General features: G+C 38.3%; 1 protein-coding gene across 2 annotated transcripts in view; it reads right to left on the bottom strand.

Annotated features, from left to right (window-relative positions):
* ZBBX (zinc finger B-box domain containing) overlaps positions 1-18,926 on the bottom strand; it is a 110,128-nt gene that overhangs the window by 44,034 nt on the left and 47,168 nt on the right. For both annotated transcript variants that reach the window (XM_043474142.1, XM_043474143.1), the window contains exons 7-9: positions 16,599-16,757; positions 10,353-10,527; positions 57-177 (exon numbers count right to left, since the gene is read on the bottom strand). In XM_043474142.1, the coding sequence (XP_043330077.1) occupies positions 57-177; positions 10,353-10,527; positions 16,599-16,757 (455 nt within the window). The remainder of the gene's footprint in view (positions 1-56; positions 178-10,352; positions 10,528-16,598; positions 16,758-18,926) is intronic.

Genomic DNA, 18,926 nt, shown 5'->3' with positions numbered 1-18,926 from the left:
GGAACAGAAATAGCTTTTACATTTCTTATTGATAATGCAAAAAAATCAGAAAATACCTTCTGTGTTTTTTAAGCCATAATTTTTCCATGTAAGATAGACTATCTTCCTTAAATTCAATAGTAAGTGGTTCTGTCCAAATTTTCAGATTAGTTTGTACTTCACATTCTTCCAATGAATCTAAAAAAAAAAACAAACATAATACACATAATTAATATAACCTAGGATACAAATTACCATATCTTTCAAGATACAGAACTCACCATTTTTGAGGCAAATGTGCCTTGATATTTGTATATACAATCAATAGTTCTATGCTTAAATGTTGCAAAAGTGCTAAATATTGGTGATGTATTATATTTTCATAGTTTTCTTCATTTCTTGAAATGAAAGAAATTTTATAATTCAGAATGTTTTTAAAGAAGCTAGTTATTTTACACAATAAAGATAAAAAAAACATAGATTCATTATATATTCTATAAAGGCATACACACACAAAGGCATGTATTACAGCTGCTGACAATAATATTTACACATTACGGGAAACAGAAAATAAATAACTCAGAATGGCACCTGGAGGAGACAACTGTCCTCATGAATTTATGTCTACATGGCAATTTACTTCCAGATGCTTAAGATGTTTCTGAAGTACTACTAAATTAAAACCACCATTCAGAGATATTTAAAATTGATGGAGATTTCTGGGGGAAAAAAAAAATAAGAGCGGTGTAAATCCAGATTTACTCATCTCTCTGCCCTCCTAAATATTAGCTCTTTCTCCAAACTGACCATAATAGGAGGAAAATCTTGGAGAAAATAGGGAAGCAGTAAAGAGGGAAACAATTATTTTTTATAGACCGAAACCAGAGAATAATCCCAAGCGCATACTGCAGGTTTTAATAAATAGCTTTTAGAAGTGGCCAAATGCCAACAATGGAAATAAACCAAAAGAATGTGTCATTCACTCCCATTCTTCCCACAGTATAGAGAAGTGCTGAATAAAGCAATTAGAAGGTGTACGTTGCCAACAAAGCTCTGTATAGTCAATGCTATGGTTTTTCCAGTAGTTATGTACAGATGTGAGAGTTGGACCATAAAGGCTGAGAAAGTGAAAGTGAAAGTCGCTTAAAAGTGAAAGTGAAAGTCACTCAGTCCTGTCTGATAAAGAAGGCTGAGCACCAAAGAATTGATGCTTTTGGACTGTGCTGTTGGAGAAGACTCAAGTGTCCCTTGGACTGCAAGATCAAACCAGTCAATCCTAAAGGAAATCAGTCCTGAATATTTATTGGAAGGACTGATGCTGAAACTAAAGCTCCAATACTTAGGACACCTCATACGAAGAGACGACTCATTGGAAAAGACCCTGATGGGGGGAAACATTGAAGGCAGGAGGAGAAGAGGACTACAGAGGATAAGATGATTGGATGACATCACTGATTCAATGGATATCAATGTGAGCAAACTCCAGGAGATAGTGAAGGAAGGGGAAGCCTGGCGTGCTTCAGTCCATGGGGTCGCAAAGAGTCGGACACGACTGAACAACAACTGAGAACCACCACCGGGATGCATGAACTAAAAGAGCAGGAGTCAAGCAGAACAAGTCATAGGAGAAGGAAAAGCCCTCCAGTGTAAGTCCTCCTTTTCATGAGGAAAAAAAAAAAAAAAAAATTCCAACAGGAAAGCTGAAAGTAAAACAATGAGGACATTTTTTTTTTTTTTTTCTGGCCAAGTCAAGCCACTGACGAGCGATAATCCCCAAGTTTAGGAGGGTGATGAGGAGGAAGGAGATGAAGCAGCTGGCCTGTGCCTCACTCTCTTCCCATCACCAATGGCACATTCCCAGGAAATAAGATGGCAGGTGGCCTGGGTTACCTTGACTGTGAATATGCTAGCTAGACCTTCTGGCAAATGGATTAATGATATTTTCTAGAAAGAGTCTTTAGCTATGTAATGCATTAAGCAGGATAATCTTTGTTTGAAGTTGCTGATAGAAAACAAATCTAGAACACATGGATTTACAAGGCATGCCTCCCTGAACAATGCCATGCAAGCTCTGTAACTTAGGTTCTGGTTTGCTCCCTTGTTTAACGGTTTCCTGGCTACCTTTAGTGTAAGATGTTCCATTGTTTATACTAAAGGAATGATAGGCATTTTCCTTAATAGACAACGCTTTTAAAAAGCCTTAAGATACAAATTTGCCCAAAGTGTTTAAGGAACAACCAGGAGGCCAGTTGTGTGTGTGTTTATTCGTTCAGTTGTGTCCAACTCTTTGCGATCCTTTGGACTGTAGCCTGCTAGACTTCTCTGTCCATAGAATTCTCTGGGCAAGAATACTTGAGTGGGTAGCCATTCCCTTCTGCAGGGGATCTTCCCAACTCAGGGATTGAACCGGGGTTTTCTGCACTGCAGACAGATTCTGTACCCATTGAGTCATCAGGGCAGCCGTAATATTAGTGAATCTTCTAGGTCATTGTAAGTACTTGCCTCTCACACTGAAGGAAATGAGATTTTAGAGTTCACTACAACATAATCAAGTTAGAAATCAATAACACAAATAACTAGGAAACTTGAAAATTCAAAGCTAATGGCCAAGAAACAAAGGAAAACATAATGTCATGTGCAATGAGGTACATAAATTATATATACAATTTCATCTGTATCATGCCAGCAATTTTTTTTTTAAAGCTGCCAATTTGTGTTAGTGATAATGGGAAGCAGCCAGGCCATTTAAACACTGCAAGAGGGAGTATAAACTAATACTCTGGTAAATAATTCAAGTTTACTTAATAGAGTTGAAGACATGGATACCCCCATAACCCATTTATTTTACTCTTAGGAATAGGAACCCAGAAAAGTGTGCACATGAGTGCTAGGAGACCTGGGCAAGAATATTCTTAAGAGTAGTGGTTGCTGGGTAGGGTTAAGGGAACAAGTGATGTTGAAGCACTCAGAAAGTAAAAATTATGAAAAGCTGTTACCAACCCTAGGCTTGAGAGGACAATGTAGGAAAACTTTGTAAGAATCACTGAAAGCAATGGCTGTCGATGAAAGGTCATCTGAGTGTTGCTTTGTAACATAAGCGGAGAATACAGTCACTGCAAAAACCTCAGCACATGAAGAAGAGGGAGAGTAAATACTTCAACCTCTTTCCTCCCCCAAATGGGAATCAAGCCAGACAATCGTCAATGTTTAAACAGGTAAATAGTGGTATAAGCAGAGAACTGTGAAGCAGTGACATGAATGAAATACAGCTATGCACATCTTTATGGGTAAATCTCGGTAAATAATCCTGAAAATATTAAACCAGTTGTAAAAGAATAATATACTAGCTTTCCATTTACACAGTGTTTGTGTGTGTGCTCAGTCGCTCAGCTGTGTCCAGCTCTTTGCATCCCTTTGTACTGTATAGTCCGCCAGGCTCCTCTGTCCACAGAATTTTTCAGGCAAGAATACTGGAGTGGGTTGCCATTTCCTCCTCATCAGTATTTTCCAGACCCAGGAACTGAACCTGTGTCTCCTTTGTCTCCTGCATTGCAGGCAGATTCTTTTCCGCTGAGTCACTAGGGAAGCCCATACCATGTTTAAATACATGCAAGTTTAACAATTGTTTAGAGAAGCATACATGCAGTAAACCACAGGAAATTAAGAGAATGAGAAAACACAAAATCCAAGCTAGTGATAATCTCTTAGAGGGAGGGAAGAGGGCGAGAAGAGGTTCTTACTGCAGTTTTTCTCCATAAAGTATATAAATTTTATAAATGTTCTTTTTATCTACTATCTTAGAAAAAGGAAAATATTTATAAACATATACATACAATATACATACACAAAAACAGTAATATTTATAATACTTTGAGGCAAAATAATCACATATTTTATCAACAGAAGTCCTCATCTTGATGATTTCTCCACAGCCACACTGTAATTCCTCTCCAGCCTACTGTGCTACAACAGTCTCCTTTGTTCTCTAAGATCCAGCCACACACATCTCCCTTCAGCTCCATTAACACAATAGGGAACTCTCCATCAATGAGCGCTTTGCACATATTAATCTGTCTCTACATTTCAACTCATTTTCTAGACCTCAACTTGAACCTTGGCTTCTTGGAAATCCTTTTTCTGATCATCAGTATAAGTCAAGATCCTAACAGGAAAGAGAAAGCTCAAAGGGGTAATTTGAAGAAGGTCAAATGAAGGAACTAACTTGTAATCAAGGAGTAGAGCTGAGGGAACAAGCGATGCTGAAGCAGAGACTAAAAATAGTAGAAAGCTGTTACCAACCTTAGGCTTGAGAGGACAGAGTGTTGTAAGTAGTTATGGAAAGCAATAATTGTGAACAAAAGGTAATCTGAGTGTTGCTAGTAACATAGGCAGACAATGCAGTGACTGCAAAATCTAAGCACATCAAAAAATAGAGGGAGAGTGATACCTCTCCCTTTTCTTCTCACCCTTCAGTGTTTCGCTAGTGTCTCCAACTAGCCAAACCCAACTAGAAGCCAGAGAACAAGGGAGCTATGTGATGCAGTCTCTAGAGTCAGCCTCTAGAGGCATAGAATCAGGTAAAAATAAGAGAAAATGAATCCAGAGAGACAGTCTGTCTACTTAGTTTGCATCTAAACCTCCATTTGTATGTCTGTCTATTTCTCTGCAAAAAGCAAGCAGCAGTAGTAGTGTGCTCAGTCGTGTCCAGCTCTTTGAGACCCCATGGACTGTAGCCCACCAGCCTCCTCTGTCCATGGGACTTTTCAGTCAAGAATACTGGAGTGGGTTGCCACCTCTTACTCCAGAGATAGAACCCGTGTCTCTTGTGTCTCCAACATCAGTACGTGGATTCTTTATCACTAGCAAAAAAAAAAAAGCAAACAAAACAAAAAACCTGACTCGTGTCTAAAGCACATAGAAAACACAAAGTTCTATAGTATGAAGCACATAAGAAAATACAAAGTTTCCACTGGGTATCATAGTGAAAGCCGCTCAGTCATGTCTGACTCTTTGTGATCCCATGGACCATACAGTCCAGAGACTTCTCCATGCCAGAATACTGAAGTGGGTAGCTGTTCCCTTGTCCAGGGGATCTTCCCAACACAGGGATCAAACCCAGGTCTATCACATTGCAGGAGGATTCTTTACCAACTGAGCCACCAGATTTCAATGTAGTGATAATTCCAACTAAATTTAAACATTAGATATCAGCAGTAGGTGTCATATTAGTATGGAGGAAAAACAGGAGAAAAAAAGAATTACTCAACATAAAACATAGCTGCCATCATTCTTCATTTTGTAGCTGGTTTTGGCTCAGTTGTAAAGAATCCACCTGCAATGCAGGAGACTCAGGTTCAATCCCTGTGTTGGGAAGATCCCATGAAGAAGGAAATGGCACTCACTCCCGTGTTCTTGTCTGTGGAATCCCATGGACAGAGGAGCCTGGCGGGCTACAGTCCACGGGGTCACAAAAGAGTCAGACATGACTTAACAACTAAACAATAACAACTGAAGCCTACCTTGATTTGATTATCATAGCTTCCTTCTTTCACCACCTATTGGATGTTCACCTTACTGTCTGCTGATACCTTTTCCTGGTGGAGTGTCTCAAATCTTCATTCCCAAAGATTCAAGACCATAGCCTTCTTTTCACTGGACTACCACATTTTTTTTTCCAATGAACATTATTACTGAACACAGGAAAACTATTAAGTTTGCTGCTGATTTGTTTACAGATAAAGTCTATCTTTTCTTTACTGTATGATAACAATCCAATCATTCCTTCGTGCCTGTGCTGAAACTACATGGTCAGTACAGTGACACTTGTTGACTATTAATTCAGTGTGATGAGCCCCAAATGGCAAGGGGTAGTCTCAGCTTCCTGTTTAATGGAAATTTTGCTGGAGTTTTATGTAATACACGGTACCCTGGAGGAAAAGCAGCACCCCAAACTCACAAGATGTTGTTTCTCAGCTGGAACCCATACTGAAACTTCAGCAGGCCATTCCATAAAACTATCAAGCCTGCTGGATAGATATGCACATGGTAAGATGAGTGAATTTCAGGTATGAGCCCTATCTCTATACCTCTTTCATAACAAAATGAGTGTCTTGCTCTCAGACACTCGTTGTGTGAGATATCATGGTGACAAAGGTTCTGCTGGCACACTACAGGAAGAGAAGGCAAATCTTTTTCTGAAATACGTAGCTTTTCCTGTGGGAACAAATTACTGCCCATGATGGAAAGGGTCCAATATAATCATTCTGTAACAGATACTCCCTGTTCACCAAATCCACTTAGCATCAAGACATCAATCTAATAATCAAGCATTATCTTCTGTGCAATAGCAAGACAATCAAGGTTCTTTGGGACTATATAATGCTAGAAAGCTAGAGAGTTAATGGAGGTCTGGAGCAAGATTGTGAATGTATACTATGACATCTGCCATATGATATCAAACTATTTCTGATTATATTTATTGATAGAAATAGAAAAGAATATATTTGATATTGGAGCAGCAAACTATAGCCTTTGCACCAAATGTGGCCCGCCATTTCTGTATGGCTTTCAAGCTAAGAGTGGTTTCTACATATTTTAATGGTTGAAGAAAATCAAGGATAATAATATTGCAACATGTGAAAATTACATAAAATTCAAATTTGCATTCAGAAACAAGGTTTTATTGGAAAACAGTCACACTCATTTGTTAATATATTGTCTTTCATGTTACAATGGCAGAGTTGTATGACCCTTATGAGTGGCCCTCAAAGCTTAAAATATTTATTTATTTATTTTTAGCTTAAAATATTTAAAGTGATGGATATAGAAAATTATAGAAAAATTAGCCCCTGGGTTAGGTCAGTAGCTATCTCCTTCCTCCAGCCATAGAGAATGTGTTGATTTTCTCCAGAGAAGATGCTACATTCAGTAAAGCAACTATGACCTGTATTGTCATTATCTGATCAAGTTTACTCTAACTTGCAGTCATTTTCTAAGATCATTGGCTTTTGTACCAAATACACAAGTTAAATGGAAATGTGCTTCCCTGGTAGCTCAGCTGGTAAAGAATCTGCCTACAATGCAAGAGACCCAGGTTCAATCCCTGGGTGGGAAAATCCCCTGGAGAAGGATATGGCAACCCACTCCAGTATTATTGCCTGGAAATTCTTCTGGACAGAGAAGCCTGGCAGGCTACAGCCCATTGGGTCTCCAAGAGTCAGACACAACTTAGTGACTAAACCATCATAATAAAAAGCAGTATTCCTGCATCTTTCAAGTCTTTGATGTTGCCACTAATCTTTGCAGTTCCCAGAAACTGCAACCCCCTGGTTTTGCTTCCAGCATGGTATTTTAGCATACACATTGGCAAGGAAGGAAGACAGTTCTAGGGTCTTCTACTTATGTACAACCATAACAATCTTCATGCCAGGGCTCAGACCATCAGTATAGGCATTATTACTGTTACTAAGTATATCCGTTCTCATTTTATAATCAAGACTGGGAAAATAACCACATAATGGTCCCACCGGCCCACGCACTAAGAGACAGAATAAAGATAAGACTCCACTTATCACTCCACTTCTACAAATCTCTAACACTGACTGGTGGATTATGATGGTACTAAGGGTCTACAGGGATAACTCTCAGTTCAGACCCAAGGTCTAATAACCCCTCTGGAAGTTTGGGCATTGTTTTTCCTCACTGCATGTTTATTCTGGTGGTGTCCTGGTGGCTCAGACAGTAAAGAATCTGCCTGAAATGCAGGAGACCAGGGTTTAATCCCTGGGTCAGGAAGATCCCCTGAAGAAGGTAATGGCTACCCATTCCAGTATTCTTGCCTGGAGAATCCCATGGATAGAGAAGCCTGGAGGGTTATAGTCCAAAGAGTCAAACATAACTGAGCAACTACCACTTTTGCTTTCACACTTTCACTTTCCTGGTAAATAGCTGTAAATTCTGTAGTGAAGTTATAGAGGAAAATGCATAGTATACCCTGTGGCCACACTACAAAACTTTGCAAAAGGACCCAGCATCTATCTCAGATCTGTGGCCTGGCTTAGGGCTGCGAACTTTATAAAAACTCTGAATCCCCAATATGGTAGCTTAAGATGGGTCTCTGTGCATCGGATAGAAATTTTCTACTCAGAAAAGACAGGAGAGTATACAAATTTTTTTTCATTCTTATGTACTCCAATTAGTATCACAGACCTCTGTGAACTGAAACAATCAATTACTAGTCTTCCTTACCCCTTATATTGGTAATTTTTTCACTAAAACTTTGATAATTATATACCAACTTCTGGCCTCTACCATTCCAGGTTGCTATGATTCCTTTGAAATTAGGCAGTTCAATTCCATCTAACTATCTCCATCCACAATCTTTAGCCTATAGAGGAAAGCTACAACACATCAGTTCTTCTATCATTTTTAAATACTATGTCTTCAAAGTGCACCAATCATAAAGGTATTTCTATAGAAGACTTAGTCCCTTTAAAAGTAGAAAAGTAAAAAAATAAATAAATAAAAATGTGAAAACACAAAAAAAGAGCACATAAAATAAGAGTCATTGAGAGTAATACTGGGGTACATACTAAAATGGGGTATACAAGCAAAATCTTGGAAATATTAACAAAATCGATGTATCATGAACAAATGTAGGGAATATATTTGAAAGAAAGAACATCATTAAGAAGAAAATCAAATTCTAATTGTGAAGAAGGTGTATGATATTTGACACTAGGAATTAAACTATGTTTCAAAAGAGCAGTAAACAGGAAAGTTGTCTCATTAGAAGAAAGTGTGAAAATAGAAATCACAAAATTGAACACTTTCAACTAAGTTACATGGTTTAAATTTATTATCTAGCATTTTATCTTTAATGAAAAGCAGTTGGAAGCCTCAAAAATATTCTGAGTAATAAAATTAATAAACTGAATACTCCTAAAAGTATTATTTCCCTCAAAAGATCCTGGGAAACAAAGCAAAGACTCTGTACACTTCGGCCATCCAGGTCTTCAATGTCTAGAATACGGTTGTAAAAAATCACCAAGGAAAAATAAAAACAAGAAATATTTCTTCAAAAAGAAAGAAAAACAAAAGACAAATTAATTATCCCCCTGAACTTCACAGCAGTCCTTGAAATATATTTCTCAAGACACATATAAAAAAAAATTATTTACTTTACTGTCTCGTAGATCCTCCTGTTTTATGTGTTGTAATTACAGTTCAATAAAGGAACAGTTGTTCTAACAAAAACTTTCTGCTAGAAGAGGAGGAGCTGAAAGAATCCAATTCTCTATTCATTTGACAGTCTGAATTTATGCAGGAAACAAAGGCAAATATATCCCCAAGGCCCATTCAGTTCAGTTCAGTTCAGTCACCCAGTCGTGTCTGACTCTTGAAGACCCCAGGGACTGAAGCATATCAGGCTTCCCTGCCCATCACCAACTTCCAGAGCTTGCTCAAACTCATCTCCATCGAGCTGGTGATGCCATCCAACCATCTCATCCTCTGTCGCCCCCTTCTCCTCCTGCCTTCAATCTTTCCCAGCATCAGGGTCTTTTCCAGTGAGTGAGTTCTTCACATCAGGTGGCCAAAGTATTGAAGTTTCAGCTTCAGCATCAGTCCTTGGGACTGACTGATTGGATCTCCCTGCAATCCAAGGGACACTCAAGAGTCTTCTCCAAAAAAAAAAAAAAAAGAGTCTTCTCCAACACCACAGTTCAAAAGCATCAATTCTTTGGCACTCAGCTTTCTTTATAGTCCAACTCTCACATCCATACATGACTACTGAGTCCAACTCTCACATCCATACATGACTACTGGAAAAACCATAGCCTTGACTAAATGGACCTTTGTTGGTAAAGTAATGTCTCTGCTTTTTAATTTGTTGTCTAGGTTGGTCATAGCTTTTCTTCCAAGGAGCAAGCGTCTTTTAATTTCATGGCTGCAGTCACCATCTGCAGTGATTTTGGAGCCCAGAAAAATAAAGTCTGCCACTATTTCCATTGTTTCCCTACCTATTTGCCATGAAGGGATGGGACTGAATGCCATGATCTTAGTTTCCTGAATGCTGAGTTTTAAGCCAACTTTTTCTCTCTCCTCCTTCACTTTCATCAAGAGTCTCTTTTGTTCTTTGCTTTCTGCCATAAGGCAGAAAGACTTATGAAAAGGCAAAAAGGCCCATTCAGTGTTCTATAAATATTAAACCACCAAACCAATGGTCACACAGTGACTACTCATTTGAAGAGTTATATCAAACTACTATCCCAATGTTAATAGCTTCTGAACACTGCATTCATCTTCACAGAGAATGGAGATAAAATCAGCTTTATTTTAAAGCATTCGTTTTATTAAAAAAAAAAAAACTGTACCTGATTTTGCTGCATGTAAGTTCTGTGTCTCATTGTCATCATGATGTCCATTTCTCCACTGACTTAAAACTTTCTGAAAGGATTGGGCAGAAGCTTCTTCATTGAAAGGCACTTCACACAAGGGCTTGTCTTTTGGACTTGCACATTCTTCTTTTTTTGTTGCTGGATCTTCTACCTAAACGAATTAACAGTGCATCTAAGTGTGCTTTGCCAAATGTTCTGTATCTTAAAATACAGGAAGCATTGATTATTGAGCATTGTGAAATCACACATTTTTTTTTTTACTTCAAGTGTTTTTAATTTGTACTTATTTACGTGCTTTTCTGATTTCTTTAAAACTCTATAGACAGTTATAAATGGTATCTTTGAAAAATATTAAAGCTAGAGCCTACAGGACTGAGGATTTGCCACTATGTTATTCATGAGGGTTTTCTCTGGAAAGCAGTGATGGCCTTGCATCAAACCCTACTTCTCCAATCTCCTGCTCCCTGCAACCTCCCCACAGCAGAAAGAGCAGTTTCATTACCATGTAAATCTGAGGTGGTTTCTCTGCTCCAAATCCTCCAAGACTGTGAAACCCTCAGTTCCTACCAGGGCTTACAAGGTTGTCCACAAGCTTGTCTTCCCCTGCCTTTCACTCCACTTCCTCCAGGTCTCCCCTTCATTCATCCTGTTCCAGCCAAACGTCTCTTCTTGCAATTCTAGGAACCCATCAAGCATATTCCACTCAAGGGCCTCATACTAGCTGTAGCTAATGCCTAAAATGATCCTTCTCCATATTTTCATATAGTCATTCCACTCATTTCATTCAGTCTTGGCTCAAATGTCACCTACTCAGAGAATAAGCAATGACCCTACTGATGACATAAAAACAAAGTCCTTTCCCCCACTTTCAGATCCCTTATCTGTTTTATTTTTCTCCCAGTAACTTATATCCACGTGAATTTACTCTACATGTGTGTTTACTGCTGATCTCTCCCCATTAGAATATAATGGGTTCCGGAATGTTGACCGTTTCCTCAGGGCCAAGAGTAGTAACTGGCACAAAGCAGGTGCTCATTAAAAGTCAGTTGAATGAAAGGACATATCAATTAATGCATATGAAATACTGCCGGCCTTTCAGTATAATGCTGGAGAGAAAGGAGAATTCAGTACAAAATATAGATTTACTGTGAATACACAAAAGAAAATGAAGGTACGATTTGGCAGTTATCCAGTGAATCACAGAAAACACCAAAATTGGGGAACTAAAGCAAAATAAGTTCCACAACAGTTCTGAATTATAAAATGTGGATTACCTACACTGATCAAATTGCTAAAGCTCCATTGTGTACCTTCTAGATAAAGCAGTAGAATCCACTATGTTCAGCCCTTAATTGCAAAATAAATAGGCACATTGTTAGAGAACAGTTGAGAGAAGATTGTTAAATATGTGCATATATAAAATTCAACATAAACAAAAAGTGTCTAAAACCTACAAACACTACGCTAGTCATTGCTGTGAAACACAGCTTACTAAGTCCACAATAGAAACAGAAGCAAAGAACAAAAAATTTAACTCAGAGAAAACAAGAATCCCACGGGCAAAAAGTGGCAAGGGCAGTATTCTAGAGCAAAAGAATAATAGAGTGAAGCCATTCCCTTCTCCAGGGGATCTTCCCAACCCAGGGATTGAACTTGGGTCTCCTGCATTGCAGGCAGTTTCTTTACCATCTGAAGAAGCGAAGTGAAGTCTCTCAGTCGTGTCCGACTCTTTGCGATCCCATGGACTAAAGCCTACCAGGCTCCTCTGTCCATGGAATTCTCTAGGCGAGAATACTGGAGTGGGTTGCCATTTCCTTCTCCAGGGGATCTTCCTGACCCAGGGATCAAACCCAGGTCTCCTGCAATGCTGGCAGATGCTTTACTGTCTGAGCTACCAGGGAAGCCCCATCTGAGCCACCAGGGAAATTCACAGAGCAAAAAGTGGGATATGAGAAAATATTAAGGGTAGAAAGAAGAAGAGGCAGACTGTGAAGGATCCTCCCACCATCCAAAGAAAATTATACTTAAATATACTGGAAATGCAAAGCTACTGCAGAGTCCCACACAGTAGTGTGGGAGAGAAAGAAATTGGAGAATAGTGAGTTCAGATGTAAGGAAACCAATTAAAATTCACATCCATTTGTCAATATCAACATTACAAACACATAAACCTCTTCACCTAGGAATTTTAGGATTTTATCTCACACACATATACAAAACAATATTTTTCAAAATTATTCTTTATACTATAGTTCATACTTGCAAAAGACTGAAACAGTGTAAATACTGATCAACAGAAAGCATAGCTTAAATAGTTATTTCATATCTAATAAATGGAGTATTTCAGCTGTTAAAGAATCTGCCTGCAATGCAGGAGTCCCCGGTTCTATTCCTGGGTCAGGAAGATATCCTCGAGAAGGGATAGGCTACCCACTCCAGTATTCTTGGGCTTCAGTGGTGGCTCAGACAGTAAAGAATCTGCCTGCAATGCAGGAGACCTGGGTTCAATCCCTGGGTCGGGAAGATTCCCTGGAGAAGGGAATGGCTACCTACTCCAGTATTCTTGCCTGGAGAATTCCATGAACAGAGGAGCCTGGAGTGTCACAATCCAGGGCTTTGCAAAGAGTCTCACAAAGAGTCAGATGTGACTGAGCAACTTTCACTTTCATACAGAATGAGAAGGCTGTGGGATATACTTATATGAATAACAACAGTGTATTGTTAAAAGTAAAAAGTCTGTTTGCACAGCAGCATGCAACATATTAGTATTTGTGTTAATGCATACCTACAAAATTGAAATTATTATTAACTTCCAAAAGGGGAGATAATTAAGTGCCCTTTTCACTTTACAAACCTTTTGCACTTTAAGAAATTATTAATTTTAGTATCTGGAAGAGCAGTAAGAATAGAAGTGACCAAATACTCAAGGGTTTTCAGATGGTTTTAAGACATGGTAATTGATTGGAATTGCAAAGGAAGAAGATAAATGATTATAGAAAATAACTGTTCTTGCTAGTTTGAAAAGCTTGAAGAGAGCTGTCACCAACAGTAATATCTATAGGTTTGGAGAAAAGGTGATGAACTTAGCTTGGAAATACTGAGTCTTAGAAGTATGTGAGAAGGTATTTTCAAGTATTCAGTAGTAAGCAGTGTGTGTGTGTGTGTGTGTGTGTGCACTACACTCATGAAGAAGCACTAAAAACTCAGTGCTTAATACAAAATGAGTTGAGTGTTCCAGTGATTTCAGCAGCTCTCCAGGGCAGCTCCCTTCCAAGCAGTGAATAAGAGATATAAGACATTTGCATTTTACAGCTATGCCTATGGAATATTTGGTTTCCACACAGCGGTGATAAGACAGGAAAAAGCCAGAGGATGGTATATTCACTCTTAAATGTTTCAGCTGTCATTTATGGCCTCTAGGCCAAATATACCCCTGCAAAATATGTTTTAATATCCCCACTTTCCAGAAAAGGAAAGGAAAGCTAAGTAAATCGCCCAATGTTACAAAACTATAAGCTGTAAGAAAACCAGAGTTAGTATTTCAAGCTCAGGTTTCAGTCTGTAAAATGAAAGCTTTCATGAACTACACTCCCTTCCAAGGATATCCACTGGCTTGAATCCACCATTTTGATTCTTCCAGGCATTCAAGTTTCTGGGTAAACCAATTAAAAATCAGATTCCTTATTACTTAGCCATTACAAAGAATGAAATAATGCCATTTGCTACAACATGGATGGACCTAGAGAGGGTCATACTGAGTAAATAAGTCAGGCAGAGAAGGAGAAATATCATATGACATCCCTCATATGTGGAATCTAAAAAGAAGTGATACAAATGAACTTACCTACAAAACAGAAAGAGACTCACAGACTTAGGAAATGAACTTATGGTTGCCCAGGGCGGGGGGAAGGGATAGTTAGGGACTTTGGGAAGGTCATGTACACACTTATATTCAAGATGGTTAACCAACAAGGACCTTTTCTAATAGCACATGGAACTCTGCTCAATGTTATGTGCCAGCCTAGATGGCAGGGGTGTTTGGGGGAGAATGGATACGTGTATATGGATGGCTGACTCCCTTCACTCTTCACCAGAAACTATCACAACATTATTCACTGGCTATACCTCAGTACAAAATAAAAAGTTTACAGTTAAAAAAAATTTTAATAAAAAATTTAGTCCTAAAGAGTAAATAAATAAAAATCAGATTCTTGGACCCTAACCTAAATGTAAAAAAAATCCAAATTTGAGTGGCAAGCCAGGAATGCATATTTTCAAAAAGCTCATGCAGTACTTCTGATGTTTCTTGCAGTTGGAAAAACTCTGCTCTCCAGCACAGAGGAGTACCAAGCGTACGCCAGGGGCACTTATTCACTGTGTGCCCTGTATGCAGGTTGACAGCAGGAATGATGCCCAAACAGGAGTACTCGACAGAACGAGCCGGTGTTCGAAGCCCATCACTGGACCACCCCCAGAGATGCTGAACTCACCCACATGTGTTTCCCTAACGTTTCTCCAGTTGATTCTACTGGGCACTCCTGGATGAAACCACTGAATTAATAGTTTTTAGCTTAAGACCAGAGGTGGAGGGTCTATAGAGCAGACACAGTTACTGATGGGGACAAGAGGCAGCATTTAATTTAGGGATTAAAAGCTCAGGCAAAGGAGTTAGCCCTATAGCTTTCTAGTACAGCTAGTAACTTAAGTCCTCTCTGACTTTCTCATCTGTTAAATGAGATGATAATAATGCAAAACTTATAGGGTTATTGTCATTATTGGATAAGATAAAGCAACTAAAGGATTAAGCTCAATGCCTAGCATATGATATTTAATAAATGTGAGTCTATTGATTTATCACTATTTTTACTGGTAGGATAAGTTAGATAAAATGACAAGCATGAAAGCGAAACCCTTAAAATCTCAGCCTCTGGGTAGTGATTAAAAACCAGTAATTTGGAGTTATAAGGTCTGAGTTGAAACTGAAGTTCCACAATCAATGATATCTGGGGCAGTTTAAAAAAACTATATTTTGACATTATTTTCTCATTTGAAAAAAAGAAAAAATTAAAAAAGGATAGAAAAGAGATGATACACATAAAATACACAGAACAATGTTTGGTGCATGGTTGGTCCTTAGCATATTATTATTCTAATTATAAGGCTGTAACTCATTCAATGATTCTTCACAAGCACCCGTGGCAGGTCTACTAGTGAAATCTCCACCAGATTGCTACTCTTTCTAGACAACTCAAGTATAGTTTCTCTGCTGTAAAGAGACCCTGCTAACACAGAACATGTTTTCTTTTATGTTCTCTGATCAAGGGTTTGAAACTCAACAGACTGAAGTTCAAGCCTGACTCTGTCATAACTTAACAAGCTGTGTGTGTGTGACTTTTGCCAAGTCACTATTTCTGAACTACGCTGAAAGGTGAAAGCAAAAGTGTTATTCGCTCAGTCATGTCTGACTCTGTGTTCCCGTGGACTCGAGGCCACCAGGCTTCTCTGTCCATGGAATTTTCCAGGCAAGAATACTGGAGTGGGTTGCCATTTCCCTCCCCTGGGGATCTTCCTGACCCAGGGATTGAACCCAGGTAGCATTATAGGCAGATTCCTTACCATCTGAGCTATCAGGAACGCCCATGTGAAAGGGTGAGTGACACCTAAAAGAATGAGGATTATTACAAGGATCAAAATTTGAGGAAATTTGTTTCCTGCTAAAGAATCAATACAAGTCTATTTTTAAAATACCGACATGAGTAGATATAAGCTTACCTAGGATCAGTAATCAATTTGAATAACCACACAATTTGTTATAAATCTGATTTTAAGTAACTGTGAAATGGCCTGTCACTTAAAACACTTAGAAAGGTTTTGCACTTTTAATCTCCCTGAGATCCTGATTAAAATAAAACTGCTATATTGCATTGTGTTATTTTCTTATGTTTCTCCCAAATATTCATTTCCTGATGTGGTGGAAATGCCTGGAAAGCAATAAAGTCAAAAGGTCATTCCTCAAAAAACCAGCAGCCAGTGAAATCAAAGCAATCTCCTCAAAAGGATTTTTACAGTAAAAATGTTTTTGATTAATAAGAAAACAAATTCATATTAAGCAACAATGTGATCAAATCATCTTTAAAACTCTAAACCTCTAGTATGTGAATGAATGACAGTCTCCATGATCATGTATGACAGAAAATGTCTACTGCATTTTTCTCCATTTACCTGAGAGCTGCTCCCCTGCAGAAGAGGAGACGTGGTTTTCTGCTGGCTTTTACTAATCTCTTTTGTAGAACGATTCTCCCCTTTGGGTTCATCTGGATTAACTTCTTTTATAAACTGATGGGCAGCATCCAATACATTGGATAATAATTGCGATTTTGCCTATAAAAAAAAAGATAGGAATAAAAAGCCCAATGTCAGCCTAAGTAATTTATATATATTAAATCATGTTTTCATTATTCTGTGACTAGCAAAGTTCAATGCATTTTGTTCAATATTTAACAATATAAATTGCCATTTATATCAGCCATATAATAGTGAGAGTTGCCATATACTGAAGGACTAGTTTGAGCTCACATTATCTTGAGTATCTTAAAAACCATATCATTTAATCCTCAAGTCAACTCTAAAGTGCTAACTATTTTTATCGTTGTTTTAGTGATAAAGTTTTGAGGGTTTAAATAACTTGATCATGGTTACATGGTGAGTGGGTGGCAGAGCTGGGAAGTGACCCCAGGTGTGTATAATTCTAATGACTCATAGCCTTTCCACTATATCGACCCCAAATAGATAGATGAGCTATTTGTGCACATCATGGCTAAAGAACTAAATATAGTTGATGTACAGGGGGTCTGAATAAGCAGTAATGAGTATTTTCTTGGTGATAAAACATCTTTAGGAAGAATTAACTACTCAAAGTGCACATCAGGAAGTGCCCTATCAAACTCCAAGTTCTTTTTCTCACGCCTTTGCCCGTGAGATACCAGGAAGTCCCTCCCTCCTCTATTACCTCCTTTGCCTGGCAGACCCCTACCTCCCCTTCTAGATTCACCCCAAGTTACTCCCACAGGTTCAGGAACCCCTCTTTGCCTTCCTCCCCAGCTGCATGAGGTGTCCATTCTTTGTATCCTCTTCTTATTCTAAGATCTTTACAAGCCCACACAAATACTGATTTTGAATAATTTTTTGATGTTTATCGATACCATAAACATTCACAGAAGAAAAAACATCATGTCTCTTAAGTCTCTACAGTTACTACAGTGCCTGGCAAACAGTAATATAGCAAAATAACATAAAAATAAGGTGCTGCAGGGGACAGAGAGAGCTACAGAATTAAAATAAATAAGGGAAACAAAAGAATTCAAAGACCTTGTCAAATGCCTTCAGATGGCTGAAAGAACAAAACAGGCAAATCCCAGGAAGGTCCTATATTCTGAAGGGCTTCCTAGCAGCAATAACCCTGATTTGCCCAAGGACACTGCAGGAGTCTGGACCTCATCTAAGCTTGAACCAGATAAACTCGAGGGAAGATGCAAACCCTTCAGAGACTCGCTGAAAACCTGGTATTAGGTACACAAGGAATAGTCTTGCTTCTTAAACAAACGTTCTCAAGACAAAAGCAAACTTCAGCAGGGATCAGAAGTGGTTATTTTATACTCTCCCATGGAAACATCCCTATTCTAAAATTTTTATCTAGTTACCTATTTAAATAGCTAAGACTACATTGACACTTTCCAGTTATGACCTTTTGTAAATCTAATAAGATTCATTGCAATCTGGCTTTGGAATAAATCAGTGAACATCAAATTAACCAGTGTTATTTCACACTGAATTAATAAATTTATCTATGAAAAATGGCTAATATGACCTATGCACACATATTACTGTCCATATACAGACCTATGGCATCAGCTCCAAATTTTCCCAAGGATCATCAAAAAGCCTTTATAGACTTAAGCAGTCCTCATTTTTTAAAAGAAATTCATATTTATAATATGCAATTGTTGTCTATATTCACTATACTGTGCATTAGATCTCCATGGCTTATTCACCACTTGTTATGAGTTTGTACCCTTAAACAACAACAGTCTAATCCTCCCATACCCTGGTAAACACCACCTTACTCACTGTTTTTTATGAGTTTGACTTTTGGTATTCTACATATAGAGGATATCATACAGTATTTTTCTGTCTCTGTCTGACATCCATCCATGTTGTCTCAAGGGCCAAAGGATATCCCCCTTTCTCATGGCTCAATGATATTTCATTGTGTATATAAGCCACAACTTTTTTATCCATTCTCCCATTGACTAGCATTTAGGTTCTTTCCATATTGTGAGTGATGCCACATAAGATTGTACCTACTTCGTGAAAACCCTCTTTTAATTTTCTTTGGGTATATATTCAGGGGTAGAACTGTCTAACTGAATGGTAGATCTATTTTTAATATTTTGAGAAAACCTCATATTATTTTCCATAATGGTTGAACCAATTTACATTCCCACTAACGGTGTACAAGGGTTCCATTTCCACCAAATCCTTGCCAGGACC

The sequence above is a fragment of the Cervus canadensis genome, chromosome 7 (genome assembly GCF_019320065.1).
Source record: "Cervus canadensis isolate Bull #8, Minnesota chromosome 7, ASM1932006v1, whole genome shotgun sequence".
NCBI classification, from domain to species: domain Eukaryota; kingdom Metazoa; phylum Chordata; class Mammalia; order Artiodactyla; family Cervidae; genus Cervus; species Cervus canadensis.
The sequence above is the reverse complement of the archived record's forward strand: the minus strand, read 5'-3'. Positions and strand labels throughout refer to the sequence as shown.